This window comes from Haliotis asinina, chromosome 2 (genome assembly GCF_037392515.1).
Source record: "Haliotis asinina isolate JCU_RB_2024 chromosome 2, JCU_Hal_asi_v2, whole genome shotgun sequence".
Taxonomy (NCBI): Eukaryota; Metazoa; Mollusca; class Gastropoda; order Lepetellida; family Haliotidae; genus Haliotis; species Haliotis asinina.
In genome coordinates, this window is record NC_090281.1 from 65,187,156 (window position 1) to 65,213,806 (window position 26,651).

General features: G+C 40.7%; 3 protein-coding genes across 6 annotated transcripts; 2 read left to right on the top strand and 1 right to left on the bottom strand.

Moving 5' to 3' along the window:
• LOC137272801 (cell death abnormality protein 1-like) lies at positions 1-7,029 on the bottom strand. Of its 4 annotated transcripts, none has more exons than XM_067805203.1 (8): positions 7,006-7,029; positions 5,829-5,890; positions 3,536-4,438; positions 2,866-2,946; positions 2,399-2,473; positions 1,926-2,000; positions 1,364-1,514; positions 1-1,148 (listed from the first exon to the last, which is right to left on the bottom strand). In XM_067805203.1, the coding sequence occupies exons 2-8, from the start codon at positions 5,884-5,886 to the stop codon at positions 824-826; spliced, it is 1,668 nt and encodes a 555-aa protein (XP_067661304.1). In that variant the 5' UTR covers positions 5,887-5,890; positions 7,006-7,029; the 3' UTR covers positions 1-823. The 4 variants fall into 4 exon arrangements, with proteins under 4 accessions (XP_067661304.1, XP_067661303.1, XP_067661302.1 ...); XM_067805202.1 differs by having other exon boundaries at positions 1,920-2,000; XM_067805201.1 differs by having other exon boundaries at positions 2,393-2,473.
• Positions 7,030-15,116: 8,087 nt separating this feature from the next.
• LOC137274144 (scavenger receptor class F member 2-like) lies at positions 15,117-17,707 on the top strand. The gene is made up of 3 exons (XM_067807161.1): positions 15,117-15,300; positions 15,640-16,833; positions 17,052-17,707. The coding sequence occupies exons 1-3, from the start codon at positions 15,249-15,251 to the stop codon at positions 17,114-17,116; spliced, it is 1,311 nt and encodes a 436-aa protein (XP_067663262.1). The 5' UTR covers positions 15,117-15,248; the 3' UTR covers positions 17,117-17,707.
• Positions 17,708-23,151: 5,444 nt separating this feature from the next.
• Positions 23,152-26,350, top strand: LOC137274143 (multiple epidermal growth factor-like domains protein 11). Its single transcript, XM_067807160.1, has 3 exons — positions 23,152-23,433; positions 24,274-25,665; positions 25,893-26,350. Exons 1-3 carry the CDS (start codon positions 23,364-23,366, stop codon positions 25,958-25,960), a joined length of 1,530 nt encoding a protein of 509 aa, XP_067663261.1. The 5' UTR covers positions 23,152-23,363; the 3' UTR covers positions 25,961-26,350.
• Positions 26,351-26,651: the final 301 nt, after the last annotated feature.

A 26,651-nucleotide genomic window follows, 5' to 3' on the forward strand; every position in this document is an offset into this window, starting at 1 on the left:
TTTGACATTACAAAATATTCTGTTTATTACTAAATATCAAAATAAAATTAAAGCACATAAGCACATCTTAAACATTTTCAACTGTGTATGCGAAAATTACAGTTTAAATCAATAAAACAGCGTTGTTATCAATATATTATATATGTACACAATTATGTACAAAACAATGTTGAAGATTAGGTACAAGTCATGGGCAAACCAATGATTGGAAAATGTGTTACTTGTGTCCAGATCACACAATACGGCGTTATATACACCTGCATACTGAACCAGTTACACATGGGCATTACCGTGCATCAGTTAATACAAAGTATCATATCTATAAACGGTATCGCATTGCATCTGTACAACACCCTATTCGTGTGCATCATAACACCCTCTCTGTATTTAATGTCTCTTATTTTTAGACATAAGAAAATACATATTTTCAATTGAAAATATTTACATTAGTACTTCATTCAAACAAATAGGGACTGCATTTATATCTCAGAATCAACTGAATTCAAGGAAATCAACATAGCCTTAATAGACAGGGTTATTCTTGGAAGACATATCAGGAGCTAGCTACCTGGGATCACACATGGTAGTTGATTGATTGCATCGTATCCTAATTACATGAGTCGATGTTCATGAGGTCAATCACTGGTTTTGTCTGATCCGGATTTGTATACTATCGTTGTACAGCTGGACTATTGTTGAGAACTTGAAATGTAAAATCTAACTATAACGTAAATAACAAATAACGAGAGCGGAATACTGCAAGGAAACACAAACAAAATCATGTCTACACAGTACAACTGAAGTATATGCACTTGTCTATCAATCACCCTATGACGTCAATGTATCCCTCACTGGATACGACATCGGTAACAGACAGGTATTTAACGTCCTTCCCTTTTCTCACCCTGTCCCTCATCCATGCCCCGCCTAAGTTGTCAGTGTCCACAGCAGAGTGGGCCACTCCAACTCTCACAACATTCTGACTTTCATCGCCATAACCTTGGCTCCTGCCAGCGGTTTCATCAGACAATTCGGGTATTTCATCATAGTCATAACCGGGGACATTGGTTCTTACTGGAGAAGGCAGTTCCGGGATGTAGTTATTCCTGTGACTTATACTACGGGTCAGGAGAGCGGTGTTATTCTTCCTGAGGAAACAGAACATTAAAGCCTAGTTACCATGAGACGATACCTTCACATCTACTGAAAAATGTCGGATCATTGACAGTTGTCATTACTGCTTCTCAAAGAAAATGTTCTTTTTCGGATTTCAATTATTTGGAGGGCTCAGTCGAAATGGATATGTCGGTTTGATACAGGTTAGGATTTCATGGTGTCAAAAAAACGGAAATGCGTGCTATGCCTTCGCTTGTTCCTGGCTCTGTGGCAGCAGATGGCGATGGTGGCCAGGGAGATGACTGTCAGAACACCAAAGGCGACGCACAACCAGATCACGAAGGATGGTAGACCCCTCGAGTCTTCCGATTTCGTGTCTGCTGACTTGATTTCAGGACCTGCAGCATTCACGGAACACTCAGCAGAAAGCCATCAGATTTATTCTTTTAAAGATCAGATCAATGCAGCATAACTTACAGCAGTAATGGGTGGGTGAATATATTTGTTCGAAATGCACCATAAGTACTGATTAAATCAACTATAAAACTGCTGCTGATTTTACACGGAAAAATATTTCGGTTTTATAACATTGTTAGTCTTACGAGTATATATTTAAAGGTAACATGTTCATATACAGATATTCATGTACTTCTAATTTCAAGTTCCTAATTTCCGAGGTCTGTGAAGTAAGTTGATGCCATTCACGTCATGTATTAATCACCTTGCACATGCATTTAAGTGACAAAATATAATACTTTAATAATGTACAATAATCGACTATGTAAATCATATATATAAGTTACCCAAACCATTCGTTGCTGCCCTTTGGCTCTGGGTCGGGACTATGGTGAATGGCAGTTGAATCAAGGGTGCAGACCCGCCATCTGAAAGTATCAATATACGTTTAGGATTCAAAACCACATGTTTCCAAAATAGTCAGTGAGTAAGTAACCTGGGGTATATACCGCTTTTAGCAATATTCCAGCAATATCAGGGCAGGGGACCCTCGAAATGGGCATCACACATTGTTACAGTCTGGGAAAATATTTCGGTTTTATAACATTGTTAGTCATACGAGTATATATCTAAAGGTAACATGTTCATATACTCATATTCATGTACTTCTAATTTCAAGTTCCTAATTTCCGAGGTCTGTGAAGTAAGTTGATGCCATTCACGTCATGTATTAATCACCTTGCACATGCATTTAAGTGACAAAATATAATACTTTAATAATGTACAATAATCGACTATGTAAATCATATATATAAGTTACCCAAACCATTCGTTGCTGCCCTTTGGCTCTGGGTCGGGACTATGGTGAATGGCAGTTGAATCAAGGGTGCAGACCCGCCATCTGAAAGTATCAATATACGTTTAGGATTCAAAACCACATGTTTCCAAAATAGTCAGTGAGTAAGTAACCTGGGGTATATACCGCTTTTAGCAATATTCCAGCAATATCAGGGCAGGGGACCCTCGAAATGGGCATCACACATTGTTACAGTCTGGGAAAATATTTCGGTTTTATAACATTGTTAGTCATACGAGTATATATCTAATGGTAACATGTTCATATACTCATATTCATGTACTTCTAATTTCAAGTTCCTAATTTCCGAGGTCTGTGAAGTAAGTTGATGCCATTCACGTCATGTATTAATCACCTTGCACATGCATTTAAGTGACAAAATATAATACTTTAATAATGTACAATAATCGACTATGTAAATCATATATATATATTACCCAAACCATTCGTTGCTGCCCTTTGGCTCTGGGTCGGGACTATGGCGAATGGCAGTTGAATCAAGGGTGCAGACCCGCCATCTGAAAGTATCAATATACGTTTAAGATTCAAAACCACATGTTTCCAAAATAGTCAGTGAGTAAGTAACCTGGGGTTTATACCGCTTTTAGCAATATTCCAGCAATATCAGGGCAGGGGACCCTCGAAATGGGCATCACACATTGTTACCGTCTGGGAAATCGAACCAGGTTTCAGCGTGTGGAGCGAACGCTCCAACCACGAGGCTACTCCACCAACCCTAAAATACTGTCGACATGTTCATACACAAGATATCCGTACTTAAAGGAACCGAATCTCGGAACGCTTCCTGAATCAAGTTCTGGACAACAGTGGGTAATGGCCTACAGACTTCATCATGGACTTCAACACCGTCATCACAACATCAGGTGTCACTGTGGGGAGTTATTTGATGAGTGAGTGAGTGAGTTGGGTTTGATGCCGCCTGTAGCTATATTACAGCAATATCACGGCGAGGAACACCAGAAATGGACTTCCAACAATATCCCCATGTTGGTACTCAAACCCAGGTCTTGCTGATGAGCGAATGCTTTAACCGCTAGGCTAGCCTGTCGCCCTGTTATTTAGTGAAGTTCAGTAATCATCTCTTACCGTCGCTGATCTGGTTTTCTGTCTCGCAAAGCCCATTGTACCTCCCACAGGAGGTGCATATTGGGTCACATGGTGTCTTGCAGTTCGCGCCATGATAACCATCTCGGCATTTGTAGCAAAGGCCATCCTTTTTACATTTGCCGTGTTTACAGTGGAAACAGTCGTGTTCACAGCTCTCGCCGTAGTGGCCGTCTTTGCATGCACCGGTGCAGTGTCCACTTGTCTGTTCGCAGGTCTTGCAGTTGGCATTACACCTATGCTGGCAACGTTGTCCGAAATGTCCATCTTTGCAACCGTTCAGACAACTCCCGTTACTCCTGGCGCACATGTCATTGCTTGACCATGAGTTGCTGTTACAGGACTCCAAGCAGGTGCTGCTACATCTGTCCCGACAGAACAGTCCGTAGTACCCACACAGGCAGCCATCGCTACAGCCGCTCTGTGTACACGTCCCACGGCAGTTGTCGCAAGGTATCTTGCAATTGTCCCCTGCATAGTTCCTTTGACATACACTACAGGTAGCAGCGGCAGTTGCGTCTGTATTGCAAAAACGGCATTTCTTGATACAGGTTTTGCCACATATTACTCCGCCGTCACAATTAGCAGGCCTGTTTCTACACATCCCATCTTTGTCGCAACCCGCTGGTCCGCATGTCATGCATTTTTGACTGCATGTTTGACCGAAATAGAAATGCTTGCATTCTTCACAGTCTTTGCTCTGAGTTCTGTTGCAGCGTTTGCAATGTTCTGCGCAAGGGGTGCGACAGGATTCCCCTGCCCAACCATCCTTACATCCACGAGAGCACACTATACCGCCGTGTTTGTGTAGTGAACACACACCACCTACACACCCGTCACTGCATTTAGTTTCACACCAAGGCCCCGTGTACCCAATTTTACATTCTGAAACATAAAACGGAATTGATTGTTTTCACATAACTCGAATATATCTAAATATATTTAGTAACATAATTCACCTCTTAGTAAACTCCTCATAAACAATATCCATACACAATGTCCCATATCGAAAGACATTATATATACTACCGACAAGAAATAAGGGAACTAATGAAATAATAGCGAATATGAAAATGCTTTAAATATCCACTAAATCAATTTTAGGCGTCAAGTTCAATATCTGGTGTGTCCACCATGTTGGGCAGCACATTCACGACGCCTTGATGGCATGCTGTCAAGAATTGCTGCTCTGGCATATTGCTCCCCGCTCCGACGCCAACAACGTTTTCTGCCATCTGTGAATCGTAGGCAAAACCTTGACTCATCAGAGAACATGGTGTAACGCCAGTGGCGCATAGCCCGTCCCTGATGCTGCCTAGCCCATGCCAATCTTTGGCGCTTATGGTGAGCTGAAAGGGTGGCTCCCTTAAAAGGCCGTCTTGCTTTCAGACGAGCTTGATAGAGTCGGTTTTTAACGGTTGAAGTTGAAATGCGTCCTCCAGTGAGTGTGCGGAATTCTCTATTGATGGCAGAGGCCGATTTAAACCTATCGCGTAGAGCAATTAACGTACTGAGACGATCCTGTCGTGGTGTCGTTGATTTTGGTCTACCACGCCACGATAACGGACCCTGTCACAGTCAAAGTCATCTACATTCAATTTCTTGGTTCCCTTATTTTCTGTCGGTAGTATATTACAATCTACGAGAAACCCTTGTGAAGAATTTCAATTTACAGCTAAACGACTAAAGAAGATTGAGTAAATAGTTTGCTTTCCAGTGTATTTCTGTTACTTCATTACATGTCAATGGCAGTTGAACGACTATACATTCTGACCCGTGATATTTCCCAAAATATACAAACTGATATAAAACTCCCTCAGTAATTGTTTGGTATCTGTGTGCAATGTTTAAACATACAGGCCAACTGGAAACGATATGTCGCCCTAGATAAAGTGGTTGGTATGAAGACATCTGATATGATATATACATATGCCATTGAACATCGTGTTCTGAAAGTCAAATTCCCGGTTCTGTGTTTCCGATCTCAAGTCATAAGTATTTTACGTTTAACTAACAACGCAACACGCATTCTATATATTCCCAAGTTTTTAAAAAAAGGAAATCGATGGTTTTGACATTGGTGTCTGAGATTTAGGGGACGAGGACAAAGCAATCGCAAGACAAACTCACTCACGGAAACATCTAAAACACACTATGGTTTTTATCTTGTTCCTTTGTAATCACGCACTGCCGAGAAGTACACGCAAAATGAATGCTCAAGGAGTGTGTGATCTTTTTCAGCTACATGGAAATGGAAACTGAACGGTGTAATTACCTGCTTGCACAGTTGCAGTGAGGGCGCAGAATACACATGCCAAGTAAACAAACATCATGGCGCTGAAACCAAATGGAAAACTTGAAAAAAACTAACATTTAGATTGTGTTCAATTGCTGAATCGATTGATGTTTCTGATATATATGGGATAACATTTTCTATGGACGCGGGTGATCAATGCTATTTGAATGTGGACATATTTCATTGTTCCATACATGGGGTCATGTTTCAAGGTCGTACGCTGCTTTTTGCAACATTCTATGCATTACTAATATATCATTAAAATTAAAAATTATGTTAGTAAAACCTTGAACCCTCGAGGTTTACACAGAAACCTATAAACTCTGTGCTGAAGTAATTGGTCGATACATGAAACGAAGGTAAGATGTATACTTATAATATACATCTCTTGTAATAATACAACAAACGCCATAATACTCCGCGGCCAAATGTAGAGACAGCATCAAAATCAGGTAGCATGATACACCCGGCCTTATCACCCATATTGCATATCTTGCAATTGACCATGTTGAACACCTCTGCATGTGTCAATCCTCATGCAGGTGGTCCATGAACATAAGGACACTTGGTCAACAGTGAACCGAAGCCCGTTTGTTTTTAGGAACCAGATAGATTTTTTGGAGGGTGGGAGGTGTCATACTGATAATTAACACGTTTACTGCTGCAGAGAGGTCCTGAAAGATAGGGACTTTTCTAGCATTTGCTCCAGGACTAATAAGTGGCATACATCAAGAATATTTGCTCCTACATTCGGAGAGCACAAGTAAATGATTTCCCGTTAAATATCTTATCAGAAAAAGTTGTGATATTGCATAAACTACGTTTCAATCTGGAGTTAAAATTCACGCTTTGGAGGAAGTATCAGATTCCATGTGTGCACGAGAAAATACTACGAGTCTTCTACTTTAAGAACGTGTGCACGAACTGTTCGAAAAAAGGCAGCAGTAAATAGCCTTAGCGTGACTATTATTTGAAGCAAATGCCGAAAAATTTACATCGTGTATAAATGAGACGGACGCGTTGTTGTTATTCAATGGTTACTTCAACTGATCTATCCATGATAGAACTCTACCAGTATCTGTTGCCTCATTTTGGATATATGTGAGACTCAACTCCGATGATGAGATAAGTAAGAAAAACGAAAATCACGTCTTACCTCTATCAAAGCCCCCAAGACACTGGTAAGATTTGCCCCTGGATCTGAGGAAATAGAAAGGAGATTAACCTTCGAAAGGAAGCCTATACGTGTTAAGATGAACAAATCACATGATCAGTGCAGCGAACAGTAAATCTCTTAAATTCCCAGGCCTCTGTAATCATATGTATTATGCATATATATTCTTCTTTGACAAAAAATAACTTTAAGCTTTAAAATCAACATAATACAAATATAAATATTTATTGCACATCTTAATAATATGCATGCAAGGTTTTGATCAGCGTATAGTTAGCAATTGTATATCCATGTTGCTATATAGTGCGCAGAGAGAGAGAAAGGGCGAGAGAGAGAGAGAGAGAGAGAGACTCGTTTTTCCCATACGCACACAATTCGTAATCATAAGTTTTGCATTATTGCACCTAGACTTACGGTACCTTTATAGTCGGATGCTCTGCTATTTTCCAGGCAGATAGTCCAGTGTCTGCTATATTCCAGTCAGGACCAGTAAAGGACGACTATGCTTGTCGTCAGAGGCGACTAACGGGATCGGGTGTTCAGGCTCGCTGACTTGGTTGACACATGTCATCGGTTCCCAAATGCGCAGATCGATGCTCCTGCTGTTGATCACGGGACTGTCTGATCCAGACTCGATTATTTACAGACTGCCGCCTTAAAGCTGGAATATTGCTGAGAGCAGCGTAAGACTATATTCACCCACTCACTCCAGTGAAGACTGTACTGCACATCGTTAATTCAGTTACCACACGTTGACCATAAAATACAAACCTTTCACATTAATGAAATAGGCTCATGAAAACGAATAAGGGAACACATGAAAGTACAAGTGCTCCTTTATTCATGTCCAGGTATGCTCTGTGAGTGAAATTCTGGAAACAAAACAATGAATACTTGTACTTTCATGTGTTCCCTTATTCGTTTCCATGAGCAAATCTGTTGTAGATGTGACCACCTCCTCATTTAATGACCGGGGCGTCTGTCCGGGGGTTCGATGCCCTGGTTACGTAGTATAGGATGGTACTTGTCGTTCCCCTGCCTGGCTGACGTCACCAAGGGTATGCAGCAAGCTTAAGATGTGTTCGATTGGAAGTCTTGGCGAGTGATCCACGTTAGTAGCAGGATGGTATCACAGGACCTTTGGGGTAACGCTGTAAGATTGCCATGCATCCTGGTTCAAGCAGACACCACGCTAGGATCCACCAACACTCACACAAGTGCATGCACGCCAGAGACGTTACATCCCATTTCATATGATGCCATCTGGAATAAATGGAACGATAATTGCGAAATACATTTTGACAATGTCCCATAATTTAATACATTTGGAAAAGGAAATTGTAGGATCATACTAGTGGGGTTGGGTTTTACGCAATATCACGACAGGGTACACCATAAATGGGCTCTACAAAATGCACCCACGTGGAGATTTGATCCCGTATCTTCGGCGTGACGAGCGAACGCTTTAACCACTAAGTCAGTAAGCCTATTACCAAACATGCAATAGATCGGACAGTGTCACTGCTTTCTTTTATTTCTAGATCAGTGGAAGGGTATTTACTTGATCATTATTGAGCGATATCAGATCATGAGTCTCCATAATAAAAAACCATGGTTATCACTTTCAAATTTTCTACAATGCTATTACCACGCCAGGCTGTTCCCAATACATGTCCAAGACAGTGATATCATTCATGCAGTTAATCTCAAGATTATATGTCTCGGTTTGTCTTAGTTAAAATATTTGTGAGCGAGATGCAGGGCAATTTAGGCAAGATGATGTGGTGTAAGATACAGAACGTTATTAAACATTTCAGTTAATTGGAAATAATTTACATGAGTGTTTTGTGAGATGTCGGTGACCTGGTGTGTAATCACGGTATGCTTGGAATCCACAAGAGCATGTCGTTTGAGTTAGCGTGTTGGATTTTACGCCTCATTTAGCAATACACTACAATATCATGGCAGGGACCACCATCACACATTCTACCCATCTGGGGATTTGAACCCGGATTTTCGAACTGACGAACGAACGCTTTAAATGCTGGCCTACCCCTCCGCTATACATGTCGTATGAAGCGACTAAGGGGATGGAGGAGTCGTTCGATGACTTGGTGCATGTATCCTGTCATCATTGCTCAGTGCGGAGTTGGGCGGTGCTCATTATATCAACCACAGGCGTGACTGGTCAATGTTCGTGCACTTACAGGTTGAAGGGACTTATTTAGAATAACGCGTACTGCGGTGTGGAACGAGAAGCAAAATATCATATGAAAATTATCATCTTTTCAGATATTTTGATATGGTGGAAAATGTTTCCAGTGTTGACACAACACTAGCTGCATGAGCAATGTTGTGCACGAAGATCACCTGAACATATTTTGGATAATATACTGAGGGACAAAAATAAGGGGTCACATGAAAGGACAAGTGTTCCTTTATTTATTTCCGTGTTTCTTTACAAGCTCTGGGGTATATCTGCTTTCGTATGATCCCTTATCGTTTTCCTCCGTATATTTCAATACTTAGAGTCTGCAATAAATACTGTGCCGTCACCATTTAATAACGCAGGATAGCTTAGAAATAATAAAATGTTACACTCGCTAAAGCTTCCATATAGATTACACGAAGTACACTTGGTGTGTCAAGCATGTCTAAATGACACACCAAGTGTACTTCATGTGATCTGTCAGGAAGCTTTACCGAATCTAACATTCTAAGATTTCTAAGTCGTGTCAAAATAAACTATTCGCACACAGTTTGTTGCAACACATTTTATTAATTATGTTATGTTTAATTAGACGTTCAGTAGGTCGCAGACATTTATCACTTATTTCAAAGCACTTATAGAGGGACCAGAGTTCACTTACAGTTTAAATTTCGCGATGGGAACACACTATACTAGTATCGGTGAAGGCACTCAACTCTTCAAATCAGCTTCGGCTTGAAATATGATACTTAATCTATCTGCAAAAACGAATAACCTTTATATTCTTTACAAAAGATTGCTTTACTGATTAGGTATAGAGCACGTTATTGTTTTGAAAGCTTGGGTAGACCTGTCAAAGCAGTTATTTTAACACTTGAAAATCGAGATATCGACACCTGAATAGTCGTTTGAATGTACCCATATATTACTATTTTCAAGCATTAACTCTACCTTTACCCTTTGCCTCCTTGCGCATGCACCACTTTGCATGAGCGACAGTTTAAATGTGTTTGCTTGCTTGATCGCTTAAACACTTATATACTATATGTACCTATACACGGTAAACAGTGCGGCTCGGTGACTTCCGGGATGAGGAAACTCGTTTGTCGCCATTATGAGGGTCTTCATAGCTGTTTATGATCATACAATTAATGTGACGCTATAGATTACATACTGTAAAGTTGCAACCACAGTGGATGTTTAGTTCCTCGCTCAGCTAAAACAAGAAGTATCCTCTGTCCTCACTTCATGACTTGATCCATCGAAATCCTCACAACAGATGGAACGTTGCCACTGTGACTTGACACAAGCTCTAAATACCGACTAACACACTCATCCATCAAAGGTTAATGGAAATAGCGATGTTATTGAGGTTAGGTATAGTAATCATGGTGTCACGACAGTATTTCTTTATTTATACGCTTTAAGATGTTACTATTATGATGGACCCCTGTTAAGGGATCCCCGTCACATATATATATGTACATGAGTCACCCTGTGTATACTTAGGGATACAAACAGGGGGATACATAAAGGCACAAATGTCCCTTTATTTTTCCGAGATTTCATGACACACAGTGCGATACAAAGCTTATGAGGAACCCTGAAAAAAATTAAAGGACGCCTTTACTGTCGCGTGTTCGGTTATTTGTTTCCCTAAGTATATATCCAGGGACTGGTGTGGTAGCCCAGTGGTTACAGCGTTAGCTCGTCACGCCGAAGACCCGTGTTTGATTTCACACGTGGGTATAACGTGTGCAGCCCATGTCAAGTGTCCCCCGCAGTGACATTGCTGAAATATTGCTAAATGCGGTGTAAAACTAAACTCAATCACTCATGTATATGTACACTGTTTAAAAGGAATTTTTGGTTCGGGAACTGTGAGTACACATTTCGGACGTGTAAATTTTCTTAAACGTGAAAGAAGAACCCCTTTCAATAATTATATTATAGGACTCTTTGAACGGACCCAACATACATTTTGTTGACTGCATGCTAATCGTTAAACTTTGACTACTGGGCTGCGACCAGGCATAGCTACTTGGAGACATTGAGCAAGTGGTCGCTTCTTTTGGTTTTAAACATCAGCTCACTCAGATCAATTATAAGCTGATGTTTTTGGGGGGTTTGGGGGGTTTGGGGGGTTTGTTGTTTTTTTTTTGGGGGGGGTTGTTTTGTTTGTTTTTTTTGTTTGTTGTTGGGGTTTTTTTTGGGTTTTTTTTTGGTTTATTTGTTGTTGTTGTTGTTGTCTTGCACATGTACAAGTCTACCAGTTGTCTGACACGCTGGACCCGTGATTCGGGTTAGTATTCATATTTAGTAACCCATGTTTGTCGTAAGAGGCGACTAACGGGATCAGCCTGACACATATCACTGCATCTCATTTGCGTAGATCAGTGTTCCTAATGTTTATCACTGGATATTTTTTGCATATTTTTACAAAGCGCCGCCCTAAAGCTGAGATGTTGCTGAGTGCGACGTAAAGCTAAACTCACTCACTCACTTGTGACACACAGAATTGCCCATGACAGATTTTCTCCATGGAGGTTGAAGCAACGGTGAAATGACTGTGAGCAGTGTGTCATCCCCGGGACTTATCTTCATACGTACACGACACTCCTAGAAGCGAAAGTCAGCCCCGCCGCTTCCCCTTTGTTTCAATACGGTACAAATAGTCTGTTGAATTCGAATCTCAGTATGTATGCATTTCACTAACAAAACACATTTTACAATCTTCTCTAATGATGCATGAATTATATATCACAATGCAATCATGTAATCTATTACTGCACATGCATTTAATGCAAAGTGTAAATAATTGTTGACTGTTGATTGTCTTTATCATGCATACACACCGCGCAACCAGTAGAGTAACACTCAGTGTAGATCACGTGACGTTATTGGGTCATTTGTTCACCCCGCAGGGTCTTGTGTGTCAGTTCTCGGGAAATGATTTGAGTTTCTGAAGAGTACTGCATGACTCGATGTGCACCTTCCTTAACTGGCTGGTGATCTATTCAGATAAGAACATTTTCTGTATAATAAATGCGCACGGGCGACTCTGCATTGAGCTGTGGTTCAGGCTATGCCCTATCGTGTCAGCTTCATGCTTGGGGGAACCTCAGACGTCTACCTCAGAACACAGCGACACATAAGTGTTTTAGTAATACTATGGCCATACTTAGTCACAACACGTGCAACTATATCGGGGCAGTGGGTAGCCTAGTGGTTAAAGCATTTGCTCGTCACGCCGAAGACCCGGGTTCGATTCCACACATGAGTGCTATGGGTTCCACACAACATACTAGTTAATATGCAACGTGCTCATTACACAGCGTCACCATAGCGGCCCTTTAAAACCAGTACTTTAAAACATACTATCGATAATGTTTCACTTCAACCATCGGTTAATTGCCATCTAAGACTCAACAACAGCAATCCATCGGCAGTTCGATGTATCGTGACAGCCCTACTTAATATACACTAGTGTTCTTCAAATCCAGTCTCCGTGTTTCCCATAATTTGTAATTGTGAGAAGGTTAGTTACTAGATCAGTAAAAAATCGATTGGTAAAGTAACCCAATATGTTAGAAGTCCCTTGTGGGGCCTTGCTACAGCGTGTAGTACTGTGAAAGTAATACTGTGTATGTAATCCTACACATGCAGTGTTGTGCATATAGTACAGTGGACACTGTACAATCCGACACGCAAAGGTAAATGAAACAAATTCTGTATGTATATGTTTGTATGTCAGGGGATTCATTTTCTCACCAGTAGCACTACAACACAAGAGAACTGTCAGCCACTCTTTACTAATCCTATCACACTTCGCAGATTCACTATTGTGACTTACTGTCTTATCAGGATAAGCACTGAAATACAAGCCAGTTTCATCAAAATGATGAATCTTCTGTCATCAGTGGTTGCCGTGAAGTAAACTCAACAACACATTCAATGTCTACAGCAGCACTCTCACCACTAACTTTAAGCTGATCAACATTAAACCTAAGTTTCTATCATGCTAACCAACCATCAGATCAGTGATTACAAACCTCTCGGCAAATCTGATAGCTCTTTTTTTTTAAAAAAAAAATGGGTCCTGATACCTGGAGGTTTTTAGACCTAGCCATTTTGAACCAGTCGTGAAGATTTATGTTTAATTTCTCACACGTATGTCCTATGTGAGAACGTTTCTTATCACAGCTAATGTTTGACTCGTACAGCTTGACATATTCATTTTCTCTCCTGACGATATGACGTACAGTTGTTCGGACAATGTCGTATTTCTCGACAAGCTGCTTCTTGGTAGGTGGAGGACAGGCTTTAGAAACTTCCATGAGCTGAATCTTCTTTTCAAGTGTCAGATCTCTTCTTGTCTTTTTGGTGACGGAGTTTCCATTTAGCATCGGTAATGATCTACAGTGTGGCTAGCTATTTAATGCTGACAGTGACAATTCAAGCTGACACTACTGACTCATCGGTAATTGATCTCACCAAATTAATTGATCCCTTTTCTCAGCCCATTCATGCAATACTTGACAAAAATATTACCATTTTGACAATAATGTTCTCCCATGTTGGTTTTCTTATGGCCAACATACTGTCAACATGTACAGGTTGCACAAATCAATTGTTTTATATATGATTTATGTGATTATATCATGAGTTCTGTCAAGTCTTTTCCCTTCTGCTAGGGTGAGGCAGACATTGATCAGATGTTGTCCACCTCAATGTCATTCCCTATCTTTAGCAGCTTAAATCTAAATGTACCCAGAAAGATTCTCTCATGGACCGAGGTTGATGTCAGCCGTGAAGACAGACGCTGGAGGAGGTGATGCCAGTAAAACCTTCAAACTTTGGAGTGGAGCAACTTTGTATATCTGTGCCGGATTGGTATGGTCTGTGTGTCAAGAATACAGCAGGTGTTTATGCGGGACTGACCTATTGCTACCTCTGTCGTCATGTATGCTGATATGGATTGTGGTGTGATTTCAACATGAAGCTGGCAGTGATTGAGTATGGTTTTAAGCAATATTCTAAAAATATGTCGACTGAGACACAGACATGGATCACACATTTTACCCATCTTAGGAATAAAACACAGGTCTTCCACGTGGGGAGGGAACGTTTTTAACTCAATGTTGATCACTGTACGTCACCTTAACGTTAGTCTTCTGAACCGATGAATATCAGACTTCGAATATTGATCTTCAGTAGCCCATGCTTGTCGTAAGTGGCGACTGACGGAATCGGGTGGTAAGGTTCGCTGACTACATTGACTCATGTCATCTCATCCTATTTGCCTAGATCAATGCTTATGCTTTGATCACTGGATTGTCTGGTCTACACTTGATTATTTGCAGACTGCCACCAAATACCTGGAATAACGTGAGTGTAGCGTAACCCTAAACTCACTCACTCAATGCTCCACAAACAGTCAGTCTGTACAAAATTATGTTTCCCAATCTCTGACAGGGACCTCTTGATCGGGGTTGGATGGTAAAATGTACCCTGACAATCTGCGTTAAAAGAACTGGAAGATCATCAGACCAGTGACCAATGTCATAAACACACGCCGTTGCACATAAACGTACGTAGTTTCTTTCATCTTCATCACTGAGTATCCTTATCTCGTCTTGTCCTGTTTAAAAGATGGAAACATACGTTTGCATTTTAATTGATTCCAGATATATAATGAACAAAGCACAAGCTTACTTTTAAAAAGTTACATACAAGACAATTAGCTCAGAGATTGACCGATAGAGACGAGGTGCAGTAGCTATTGTCGCAATATACGCAGAAGCATTGACAGAAAGCCAAACATGTAATCATATACCGATATGTCCTCTTACATGTATACGTGACAGGTCATAACTATAAATATACTCAGACTTTGCACAGACTCAAGCTACACAGCTATCCGCAGGTACATGTGCGCGGTGGTGCATGTTGCCGAGTAGAGGGTATTTTAACATGCAATGATTCTTCCATGGCTGTATCCTAAAAGAAATAGGATATGATATTCGACATGTTCCACTGGCTCACCATCATTCACCTGGCTTTGTACGGTAAGGAATCATCACCTTTAGTCTTAAATAAGTATTGAAATAATAGGACGACATTTGTATGAGTCTGTGTCCGGGGTGACTATATCACATTTGTCCTGTAGATACCATGCGTTTGGAAATATTTTTTCAGTGATCCGACAATCTTAAAGCAACTGTTCACATTTGACATATCCATGTTCGTATAAACCGTTCATCATACGTTTTATGAGTCACACCACACATTCCATGTATAGCCATGTGTTTAGGACAGCTAAATGTACATAGTTACAACATCTAGAGTCATTCAGAAGAACTCAATCCTATTATGGTCCTATCACAATACATACATCATCTCCACAGGTGCCGCTTCAACAGGTGATTCAGTCATCACTCGCTGTTCCGATGGATGTCAGGAACGATACGGCTGGCTGACCTGTCAAGCGTGTATTGGCGGGTGTTATGGAGAAAGGTGTACTCAACACTGCAGTAACTGCGACAGGGATGAGTGTCACAGACATACCGGTAGATGCTATAGATGTAAGCCGGGCTACTACGGTGAAGCGTGTGATACCAGCTGCCCTAGACATTGCTGGGAATCTACATCGAAACATCATGCTTTCTGTGACCGACATACAGGTAAATGTTTACAAACGTGCACAGAGGGATACTACGGCGAGTCGTGTGAACAGCGATGCCCCAGCTACTGTCTACATTCTATCTGTGACAAGCAAACTGGACATTGTCTCCGAGGTTGTCAACGTGACTGGACAGGCTCCCGGTGTAATGATTTATGCCCAAAGACGTGTCTGAGAAAGAAGTGTAACAGTGATGGCACCTGCAAGGATGGCTGTAGGCCTGGTTTCTATGGACTGACGTGTAACGAGACATGTTCAAACTGTTACTCTTCTGGGTGCGACAGATTGTCGGGAAGATGTGACCAGTGTCGTCCAGGGACATGGGGGGACATGTGTGACCAAACCTGCAACAGTGGGTGTTACACTGAACGGGATGGCTCCACCAACTGTCACCGCGATACAGGAAAATGTTTAAGTGGATGTAAGGATGGTTGGTATGGAACACATTGTAATCGCAAATGCAACCCAGAATGTAAAACTGAATTGTGCTTTCGTGACGGCACCTGTTTCGAAGGCTGCAAAAATGGTTGGAAAGGGTCATCCTGTGACGAGAGAATGTGTTCTGTAAACTGTCTGAACGGTACCTGCAATAGGGATGGAAGATGTACACGTGGCTGCAAACTCGGTTTCCATGGTGACACCTGTGATAAGGAAAGGTGTTCCTCTTCAGAGTGTTACAAGATCAACCAGGATGAGTGTGATAATGGTTTCTACGGCGAAACGTGTGAATTGCCATGCAGCACCAACTGCAAAGCAGGGCCGGATAATCTGAAACGTTGCCACAAAGTCACTGGTAGCTGTACGCACGGATGTCTGACTGGATGGCACGGGGACCACTGTAACACAAGCTGCAAAAGACAAAGAAGTTTGGAGGTGGACAAGGGCGAAATACATTGCTCAGAACAACTGCATCAGTCAGGTTGGCTGCCACATTGACTTTGAATTCTCTTTTTTGTGGAACCAACAAAAGAAAGCTTTAAAGAATTTGCTTTCTGTTTCATAAATTTGGTGATTTTTTTTTCCAAACGTAATTAACCTTCACGATGTAACGAGATGTTGATTCTCATCTTGGCATCTACATTAAACATTTATGGTACTAGTGAAATGACTGATTGTTGATTGTGCTTTATATTGCAGCGGCTCATCAGAAGAAAGCGACTATGGCACTGTTACCTGTGATGTTGTGGAATCTACTAACCTAGCGGCATGGTGCCCGACATCCTCACCGCGTCATCTTGCTGGAGGGTACCCTAGTAGTCACACGGTTGTATCGAGACATCTAAACTGCACTTGGAAGGGTGTGGTTAGACGATGTTCTTGAGAATACTGTTTGACAGTCACAACCCATCATTATCCATTACGTCGAATTAATACTCAGTTTTTTCCATTTCACCCTTATTATCAGTGATCACCATGACAAGATTCGGTCCTAGCATCACATTCTGATGCTTTGATGCAGTAATTACTGGTACATCCTGATAAGATATACACACCCACTGCTTGGCAGTGTGTATGTAGAAAGCAACTGTAAATAGGACCAGATGCCAGCTGTGTACTTTCTTTTGTACCTCAGTTTAGTTGTATCATCTTTGTCATCAGTAGTCGCCAGAGCCTTGGTCTACGTTGGTCTATCGTTCCAAATATGGTTTATGTATTTTGATGTCCGTTCACAAATTCGTGAAATTTATGTTTGTGTATATAGAACTGTGATGTTAATACTTGTAAATGTTATAATTGTACTTTACACCGGATTATTCACATGGACGGCAAACAATAAACTCATGTGAAATATCTCAGTCTCTTCCTCAGTGTTTTGGGTGCTAGTCGTTGCGTTTTGACTCGATATGCGTTTCACTCCTATTACCAGTTGTTGCGGGGTTTTTTGTGGTTTTTTTTGGGGAGTGTCTCTTTTTAATGATAGTTTCTTACGACGGTTTACACCTGACACTAATGATACAGTAAATTAATACTGATATGTAAGGAGGGGTGTGTAGGTAGTACGTTGGAGTTAAGAAAACACCCTGCAATCAGATGTAAAATCAAAACAATATGTATCACTTAAGTGAACCTTGGAATCAACTTTGTCTTCAGACTGTCCGTGTTGCCACCATCCCTAACGTACAGTGCACAACCATGTGCACTTAAAGAACCCACGAATACTTGGCATTTTGACCAGATGGTAGCCACATGAATACGCACAAACACCTAGTTGCCTGTAAAACCACGTAAAGTAAACCCAGCTGTGAAGAGATTCCTGGTAAGGATGGGAAAACCACACTAACTTGGTGCTCCTAATGGCTGCAAGATTATGTTCCCAAGGGAGTTGAGTTTGATAATATGTTGAGCCGTTTGAGATTGACATCCAGTGGTGGAGGAGATAAACGCCTATTTGTGCATCTCTGCTGCATATACAAATATCATGATATTTTTTTCAAATTACAATTCAGTACGTAATTGTTTTGAAACAGTCCACTGCAACGTAATTCCTCTCAGTATACTGGATTTACAAACATATAGCATGTCCCCATTAATCGCTACTGTAAATAAGTACGAAAACACAACACGCCGTACGAAGTGTTTTGAAAACCGAGTTTCAAAATAGCAACTGTTCTCAAAAAGAAATCCTAATTTAAAATTCGGTAACAATTTACTTGCAATCTAAGAGGAATAAAATAACGAAAAGTATGACCATGCCAACAAATTCTGACGCATTTAGTCAAATAGACGAACATCAGTACGTGGTGTAGAACCCCTGGGACTGTTAGCATCGGTCAGTCTCCTTTTTTCACTAGCAATCAAGGGAGTAGCTACCATTAGAAAAAAACCGGGATTGCACATGATTGTTTCTGAAAAGGTATTGAAAACACACTATACTGTCTATTTATAACTTTATAACTTCATACAACTTTGCAACCTATCGGGTTTACTTGCTACGCGCCTGGCAATGAAGTGTCGCATAATATGCATCTTCTACCATTCCTCATGGAGTATTCCTCCGTTCCTGCAGACCTGGGATAGTAGGATCTCTAGTAGGATCTCTATCTCTAGCTACTTGCAATTGGCGTCCAAGGTAGTCCCAGTTCAATGGGGGTTAATATCGAGGTCATATCATAATGGTTCGATGGCGTTGTTGTAAGCATTTTTGTCCATAGCATATTGCACGCAGTGTAAATGTTTAGAAGTATTTGTGATCGGGTACGAAAGCCTAATGCTGCCACTTTTGTAGCATAAGATATTTTTTTCAAAGACAATTCTCGTTACTTCAATTATTTACTAGTTGCTTCGAGTATTTTCTCGTTATTTCAAATATTTTTTCGTTGCTTCGATTAATTTCTCGTTACTTCGAGAATTTTCTCGTTACTTCAAGTTTCAGTCACAAACTTGAAATTTCGAGTATTTTCTCGTTGCTTCAAGTTTCTTTCAAAAACATGAAATTTCGAATATTTTCTCGTTACTTCAAGTTTCTTTCAAAAACTTGAAATTTCGAATATTTTCTCGTTGCTTCAAGTTTCAGTCAAAAACTTGAAATTTCGAATATTTTCTCGTTGCTTCGATTCCTTTTTCTTAATTTCTAAGTTTAATGGAGGTAGCATGTATATTTTAGGAGATCTGCTCCGAGCAAGATGACATCCTCATAGTCACAGCCTAAGTCACATGTCCATGGATACAGCAAAAAAATAAAATTCATATCTGAGTATAACCATCAAATGGCACATCTATGGATCATGCTTGGTACGTGTGGCAAATTTCATGAAGCTAGCGTGTATAGTTTAAGGAAATCTTCTCCAAACAACATGACACCCTCATATCCACAGCCTAAGTCACATTTGGGAGGAAACCGCAAAAGGTTCATATCTGGGTTTAAACCCCAAATGGCAAACCTATCTATCATGCTTGATACGTGTTCCTAGTCTGATGAATTTATCATGAATAGTTTAGGAAATATGCTTGGGACGGTATCGACCCCCCAAAAGACAAACCACTTAAAACAACACATTTTATGGTTGGTTGCAGAAGGCTTAATTAAGCTGTGTCGTTGAAAATTGTGGTATGTGTCCTGATAAAAAAGACAACATTAGGTTTAGAAATGGTTATACGACCTCTGGCCATATGAAACTTTCAGTGTTATTGAAATTGTTCATTTAATATTTTCAAGAAAACTGCTTCGCCACATGTTGTATGTGGAGACTGGAAGCAAACCAATTCGTACTGATATTCATACCAAAATGGTATGCTTTTTGAGCAAATTGACTTCAGTCAAATCCTCAAAGTTATCGAATATATGCTTTCATTTCACAGTTAAGTCTTATTTGCGGTTCACTCCAAAATGACAGACCTCCTGTAAGATAAATTCAGTGACTACACTAGTTAGCTCAGCCATGCTCTCCACCCCTATTCCATTAATGAGTTCACTTGGAGTCAGTACATAGTATACAGTCTGTTCAATCTTGGAATTCAAGCAATACTCAATCATCAAAAGGATTTCATTTCACAATGTATGATATTGAACTTATTCCAGAACCTTATCTTAAATTAACCTTACAAAGTAGAATTTCACTGAGAAAATTTAGGACAACAAATCATAGGTTACCAATGGAAACAGGGCGCTGTCTGAATGGTTTGAAAGAAAGCCGACTTTGTAATCTTTGTAAACAAGCCATATGTGACGAATTCCATGTTTTACTAATATGCCCACCACTTGTCGAACAACAACGAATGTCATTTTCAACAAAATATTCCTGTGTGAATCCCTCTACCTGTACATGTATTTTTCTCATGAAATGTGACTATCAACCACTCACTTTCAAATTATCCAAATATATGACACACTGTGTCTTTTCAAATATATCATGTAAATATATTAATTATATTCACATGTACAGGTATGTTCTATGTTTCACCTTTTGTGTTTTTGAGAAAAGAATGAAAATTCTGTTTGTCCTTCTACCAGTCACTACAGAGTATAGTAACAACACATTTCCATCTTTCTTAGTTTACTTGTAATTAGAGTGAAAAGTAGTCGAGAACTGAGTTGCTTGAGAAGTTGAGAATGTTCTCAAGCACTTTTAATATAAAAAGTCTTAATATAAAAATCATAATTCGTTACATGAATTAAAACAAAATATAGTTTCCATATCTGGGCACATGTTATTATTATCAGCTTAATTAAGCCTTATGCAAACAACCCTAAAGTGTGTTGTTTTAAGCCGTCTGTCTTTTGTGAGGTCTGCTTTATGGGAAGATACCGCGGTTGCAAGGGTGCGCATCCCCCCTATTGAACTGAAAGTTTGTTTTATGACCACTGAAACTCGGGTGGTGTAGGGTGTAGCTTGTAGGGTTTGTGTGACTATGAGGATGTCATCTTGATCGGAGCAGATCTCCTAAAATATACGTGCTTGCTTCATCAAACTTAGAAATTAAGAAAAATAAAATCGAAGCAACGAGAAAATATTCGAAATTTCACGTTTTTGACTGAAACTTGAAGCAACGAGAAAATATTCGAAATTTCAAGTTTTTGAAAGAAACTTGAAGCAACGAGAAAATATTCGAAATTTCACGTTTTTGGCTGAAACTTGAAGCAACGAGAAAATACTCGAAATTTCAAGTTTTTGACTGAAAATTCTCGAAGTAACGAAAAATTAATCGAAGCAATGAAAAAATATTGAAATAACGAGAAAATACTCGAAGTTACGAGAAAATTATTGAAATAACGAAAAAATACTCGAAGCAACGAGTAAATAATTGAAGTAACGAAAACTGTCTTTGAAAAAAATATTTTGTGCTACAAAAGTGGCAGCATCAGGCTTTCGTAATCGGGTTCTACTATGCCTACATGTTTCGTTATTTCGGGAGGTGGTGCTATGTTTCACAGCAGTATTCACATTGCATGTGTTCAATTTCTAGGACCTGAAAATAAAAATCTGGAAAGAACCGGTGATTGATGTGATGAACAAGGACGATCTACAATGACAACAAGACAGTAAGGTATTTCGTGTTACCCTATTGAGAAGTTTACACTTTCCTATTGAACTCTAGTACGTCATCATTCGGGTTAAGTGGGTCAAGTACATGCTATAGGACTAGTTAAAATACAAAATACAGGTATGATAGAGTGGCGTGTCGGCTAGACAGACGTGCGCAGCACACAGCATGATAACCCTGTACACTTAAGTAGATCATAGTACAATGTGCACCATTTAGGCATTCAAATATTGCTGTGCAACGATAACACGTATCGACCCCGGTTCACTCCTATCAATAACACAAACGCATCCACCTATCAGGGGGACAAAATGACGTATTTGACAACAGAACACCATGTTTGGTTGTTTACACTAAGTTAGCTGACAACATAAAAGTCGTATGATCCGAAAAGGGTGAGTGTAGTTTTACGCCGCACTCAACAACAATCCAGCTATATCGCGGCGGTCTGTAAATAATTGAGTCTTGACCGGACAACCGGACAGTGATCAACAGCATGAATCGATTTGGAACTGCTGACATGTGTCAACCAAGCCAGCGAACCTGACCACCCGATCCCGTTAGTCACCTCTTACGACGAGCATAGTTGCCTGTTATGGCAAGCAAGGGTTGCTGAAGGCCTTTTTTACGCGGACCTTCACGGGAGTTGCGACCGAAAACACGATGTGCCGTTGAGCATGAGATCAATGAACGAGGAAAAAAACAAAGCGCCTTTGAGCAGCTGAGCTTTATATTGGCGCTACCCTGGTGTAGTAGAATGGGGATAAAATATTAAAGTACTTATTGTTCACATAGTTTGTCCGTAAATGGAAGGAAATCGGACTTCCATTTATTCAGGGAGAGATCATACCATCCATCTTCTAAAACGTCCATCGTTATTAACCCCATACAAACTGTTTAAGATTTTTTAAAACAATGATCTGATTTAACTTTTGAGTTTTCGAAATTTTTCTTTTTCAATTTTTCATCCTTAGCACATATACATAACAGCTGCATGATTATTTTTTGCCAAACCCCTTGTGAGATAGTGGCCACAATGCGGGGAGTTTCTGGACTTTTGTGAGTCCAGAATTAAATTGTGACGTGTTATCAAGAACACCAAAGAAATACAAGTATTAAAGCTTTGCACATAAGAGGCACTGTATTAAATTGCTAAGGAGATAACACAGCAGAAAGACAGGTGTAGTCATGCTTCGTGCTTTTGGCAACCCGCCAGACTTAGAGTCAGGTCTTTAAAATCTTTGTTAAAAATGACAAGTCAGAGTTATATATAGCGTATCTATTGTATCAAAGGGTACACTTGTCTAGGTGTCTAGGGTCTGGGACACACGTAAGCTGCACATCTACCGGGCGATAATGTTCCCGTCCCGCGGACGCCCCACATAAACACTGGGATATGGTGATGTGTTTTCTCCGATACTTTACATTTAAAACACAACAAGCGTGTTGACGTTTCAGCTTTGAAAAATGGAAAGATTTCTCAGTCGCATTGTGATTATCATCGCTTTCACATGCTCATGTGTTCACGGTGTTCACGGTAAGGCGCTTCAGTTTGAAGTGTTTGTTTGGTTGTTTATATATTGTTTAATGCAGAAAGTAACAATATTCAAGCTATATATTGCGGCAGTGTGGAGTGGGTTGAGCATTACACAGCTTTTTGCAATATTCAAGCATTATTACGGTGTGAGGCAAGAGAGACAGGCTTCACACACTGCACCCGCGTGAAGAATCGAATCCGGGTATTCACATGGCGAGAAAACGGTTTAACCACCGCCCTCGTCAGCACGAAGAACTCGACATATGCTGATGAATATGAATCATGTGAAATATCACCATTCACCAGCATAGTATCACTTCTTCTTTCAGTACCCGTGAAGGTCCAGGTTAGCATTGTTCTTCAGCAACCCATGCTTGTAAAAGGGCGACTAACGGGGTCGGATGGTCAGGCTCGCTAATTTGGTTATCCCAACTGCAAAGATCGATGCTCATGCTGTTGACCACTTTAATGCCAAGTCCAGACACTGTTATTTACAGACCGCCGCCATATAGCTGAAATATCGCAGACAGCGGCGTTAAACAACAAACCACTCAACAAAACTCCTTGGCCAAGTCGAAATCCAATGATCGTGTGTATGAATGCAGGTATTCTCCGATGTCTTTCTGGACTTGTTAGCATCATGCGTTACTGCGTCAAACCCCAGTCAACCCACTCGTCTTCCCCTTCCAGTATCTTAAGTGTGGCATACAATTTAACTCACTCACTTCAGTATAATACAAAGACACCAGTTTTGAAGCTTAGGCATTTAGTTACTATTATATTTTGAAAAATGAAGCATTCCACTATGACCTGTCTTGCACTATTGATGTTATTTCATAGGAATCTCCGGTGTCCATGGCAAATGTAAAGATGGTTGCACAGCTCCGTATGGGGGATTAACTTGTCAAGCCTGCAAACACGGTTGCTATGGAGACAGGTGTACCAGCCATTGCAGCCACTGTGACAATGGTGGGTGTGACAGAAACACAGGCAGGTGTTACAGATGTAAACCAGGCTACTATGGTAAGGACTGCAGCACTCTATGTCCAGTTGACTGTCCTGCAGATAGCAATGATCATGTCTACTGTAACAGAACCACGGGGAGCTGCATGGAGACCTGTCCCAAGGGACATTACGGGGACACATGCCAGGACCGTTGTCCACAACACTGCAAACATTCAGCTTGTGCCAAAACCAATGGGTATTGTCTTGCTGGCTGTGAGCATGGGTGGACGGAACCCTTCTGTCACGCGAAGTGCCCTGGCAAATGTCTGAGAGGCGTATGCCACACCGACGGCAAGTGCAAAGAGGGATGCGAAGCTGGTTACTATGGGCAGTACTGTGACCAGAAGTGTTCTAACTGTTACACTACAGGATGTGACAGGTTTTCCGGCAGATGTGATCAATGCTTACCAGGTTTCCATGGCAACAACTGTAACATGACATGCAGTAACTACTGTTACACAGAACGGGATGGGTACAGGCACTGTGCGCGAGAAGACGGAAGGTGTTTACAGGGATGTATAACCGGAAGACACGGATCTCACTGTGGAAAAGAGTGCAGCATCAACTGCAAGAACACCGCATGCTATTCAAAAGACGGGTCTTGTGTTCATGGCTGTAGGCACGGACTGAAAGGGTCTTTCTGTGACCAAAAGTGCTCGAAACTTTGTCGAAATGGTGCCTGTTACACAGATGGAAGATGCACATATGGATGTGAACCAGGTTTCTATGGTCTACACTGTGATCGTCAATGTCCACACTGTGATAGTGCGGGATGTGACAGAACATCGGGAAGGTGTGAGGAATGCTTCCCGGGCAGATATGGCAACGGTTGCAATCAGAAGTGCAACAACTGTTACGCAGGACGATACAATAAGGGTATCTGTCACCGGGAAACCGGAAAATGCCTAGAGGGATGTAAGGACGGCTGGTATGGACCAACATGCAGCCAGCAATGCAGCAAGAATTGTAGTCCCCGGATCTGTAGTACAGATGGTGCCTGTATTAATGGCTGTATCCAAGGATGGAGTGGAACCCACTGCAATGTCACGTGTCCTGCCAACTGTTTCCGTGACGACTGCCTCCAGGATGGAAGGTGTAAGCAGGGATGCAAGGATGGGTTCAAGGGAAGATGCTGTGAGGAAAAATGTCCCACTTGTAAAATTTACAGGATTCCTGTATTTGAGCCTTTAACAAGTAGTGAGTCCCCTCATCTATCGCCCATGTCAGGTAAGAGTTTCAAATAAACATACATATATTTATACTGGTAACTAAAAACCAAAATATGAATCTGTGAAGTACACTGTTCAGTGTGACTTCTGATATACAGGTATGAACAGTATATAATAAATTAAAGATATGTTTTTCATCATATCATTCCACTAATTATTTAAGTTATGATATTTATTGACAACTAGTGAACGTTCCACCATTTCAAATGAACATTCACGTTCCAGGTCTTTGGATGACTGTCGTCATGGTTTGGGTATATCACAGCCATCTATTGGTCTGCCAGGACATCTGAACTGCAATCACGTCGGGGGTAGTTAGAAGAGTCCTGGACAGACCACTGACAGCTGATGTGCTGACCCAACGTACATGTACAGACGTTACTGCTATCCGCTCTGAAGACGCCATCCGCACACGGCAAAGAACTCATCAAAACTATGCATACAATGAATGTGTAACGTGTATATTTTTTGTTTATTTTCTTCGACTGTGTACAGGTGTGTTAATGTAAATGTCAGAAAAATGTATATCTCCTCAAATTTAGTACATTTGTATTAGTATAGTTTCATATACATAATCAATGTAAATAACAATGTAGGAAAGTATAATTTCATAAAGTGACGCCCAAAGTGCCATTGTACCTTCCTGAATTTAAAAAGAGAACAATAAATTTCGTTTATTAAAACCCGTTTTTCGGTATATTTTCATCTGGGAATCGGGTCCAGAGTGTATGCAAGGTAATGAGAATACTTAGGGACTTGTTTGTAAGACCATGGGATAATGGCGAAGTTTTGTCATCCTCTCAGCAATATCACTGCTCATGCTATCTTCCATTGACTTGTTTGGTCCTTACTTCAACGCGAACAAGTCAGAGTGGACAAATAAGGCATGGCAGGGCAGAACGGTACCACAGTATCAACGGACCAGTATCACAACATGTAACATCGCCACTGGAATACTTGTTACCATTATTCTCATAGGTCAGA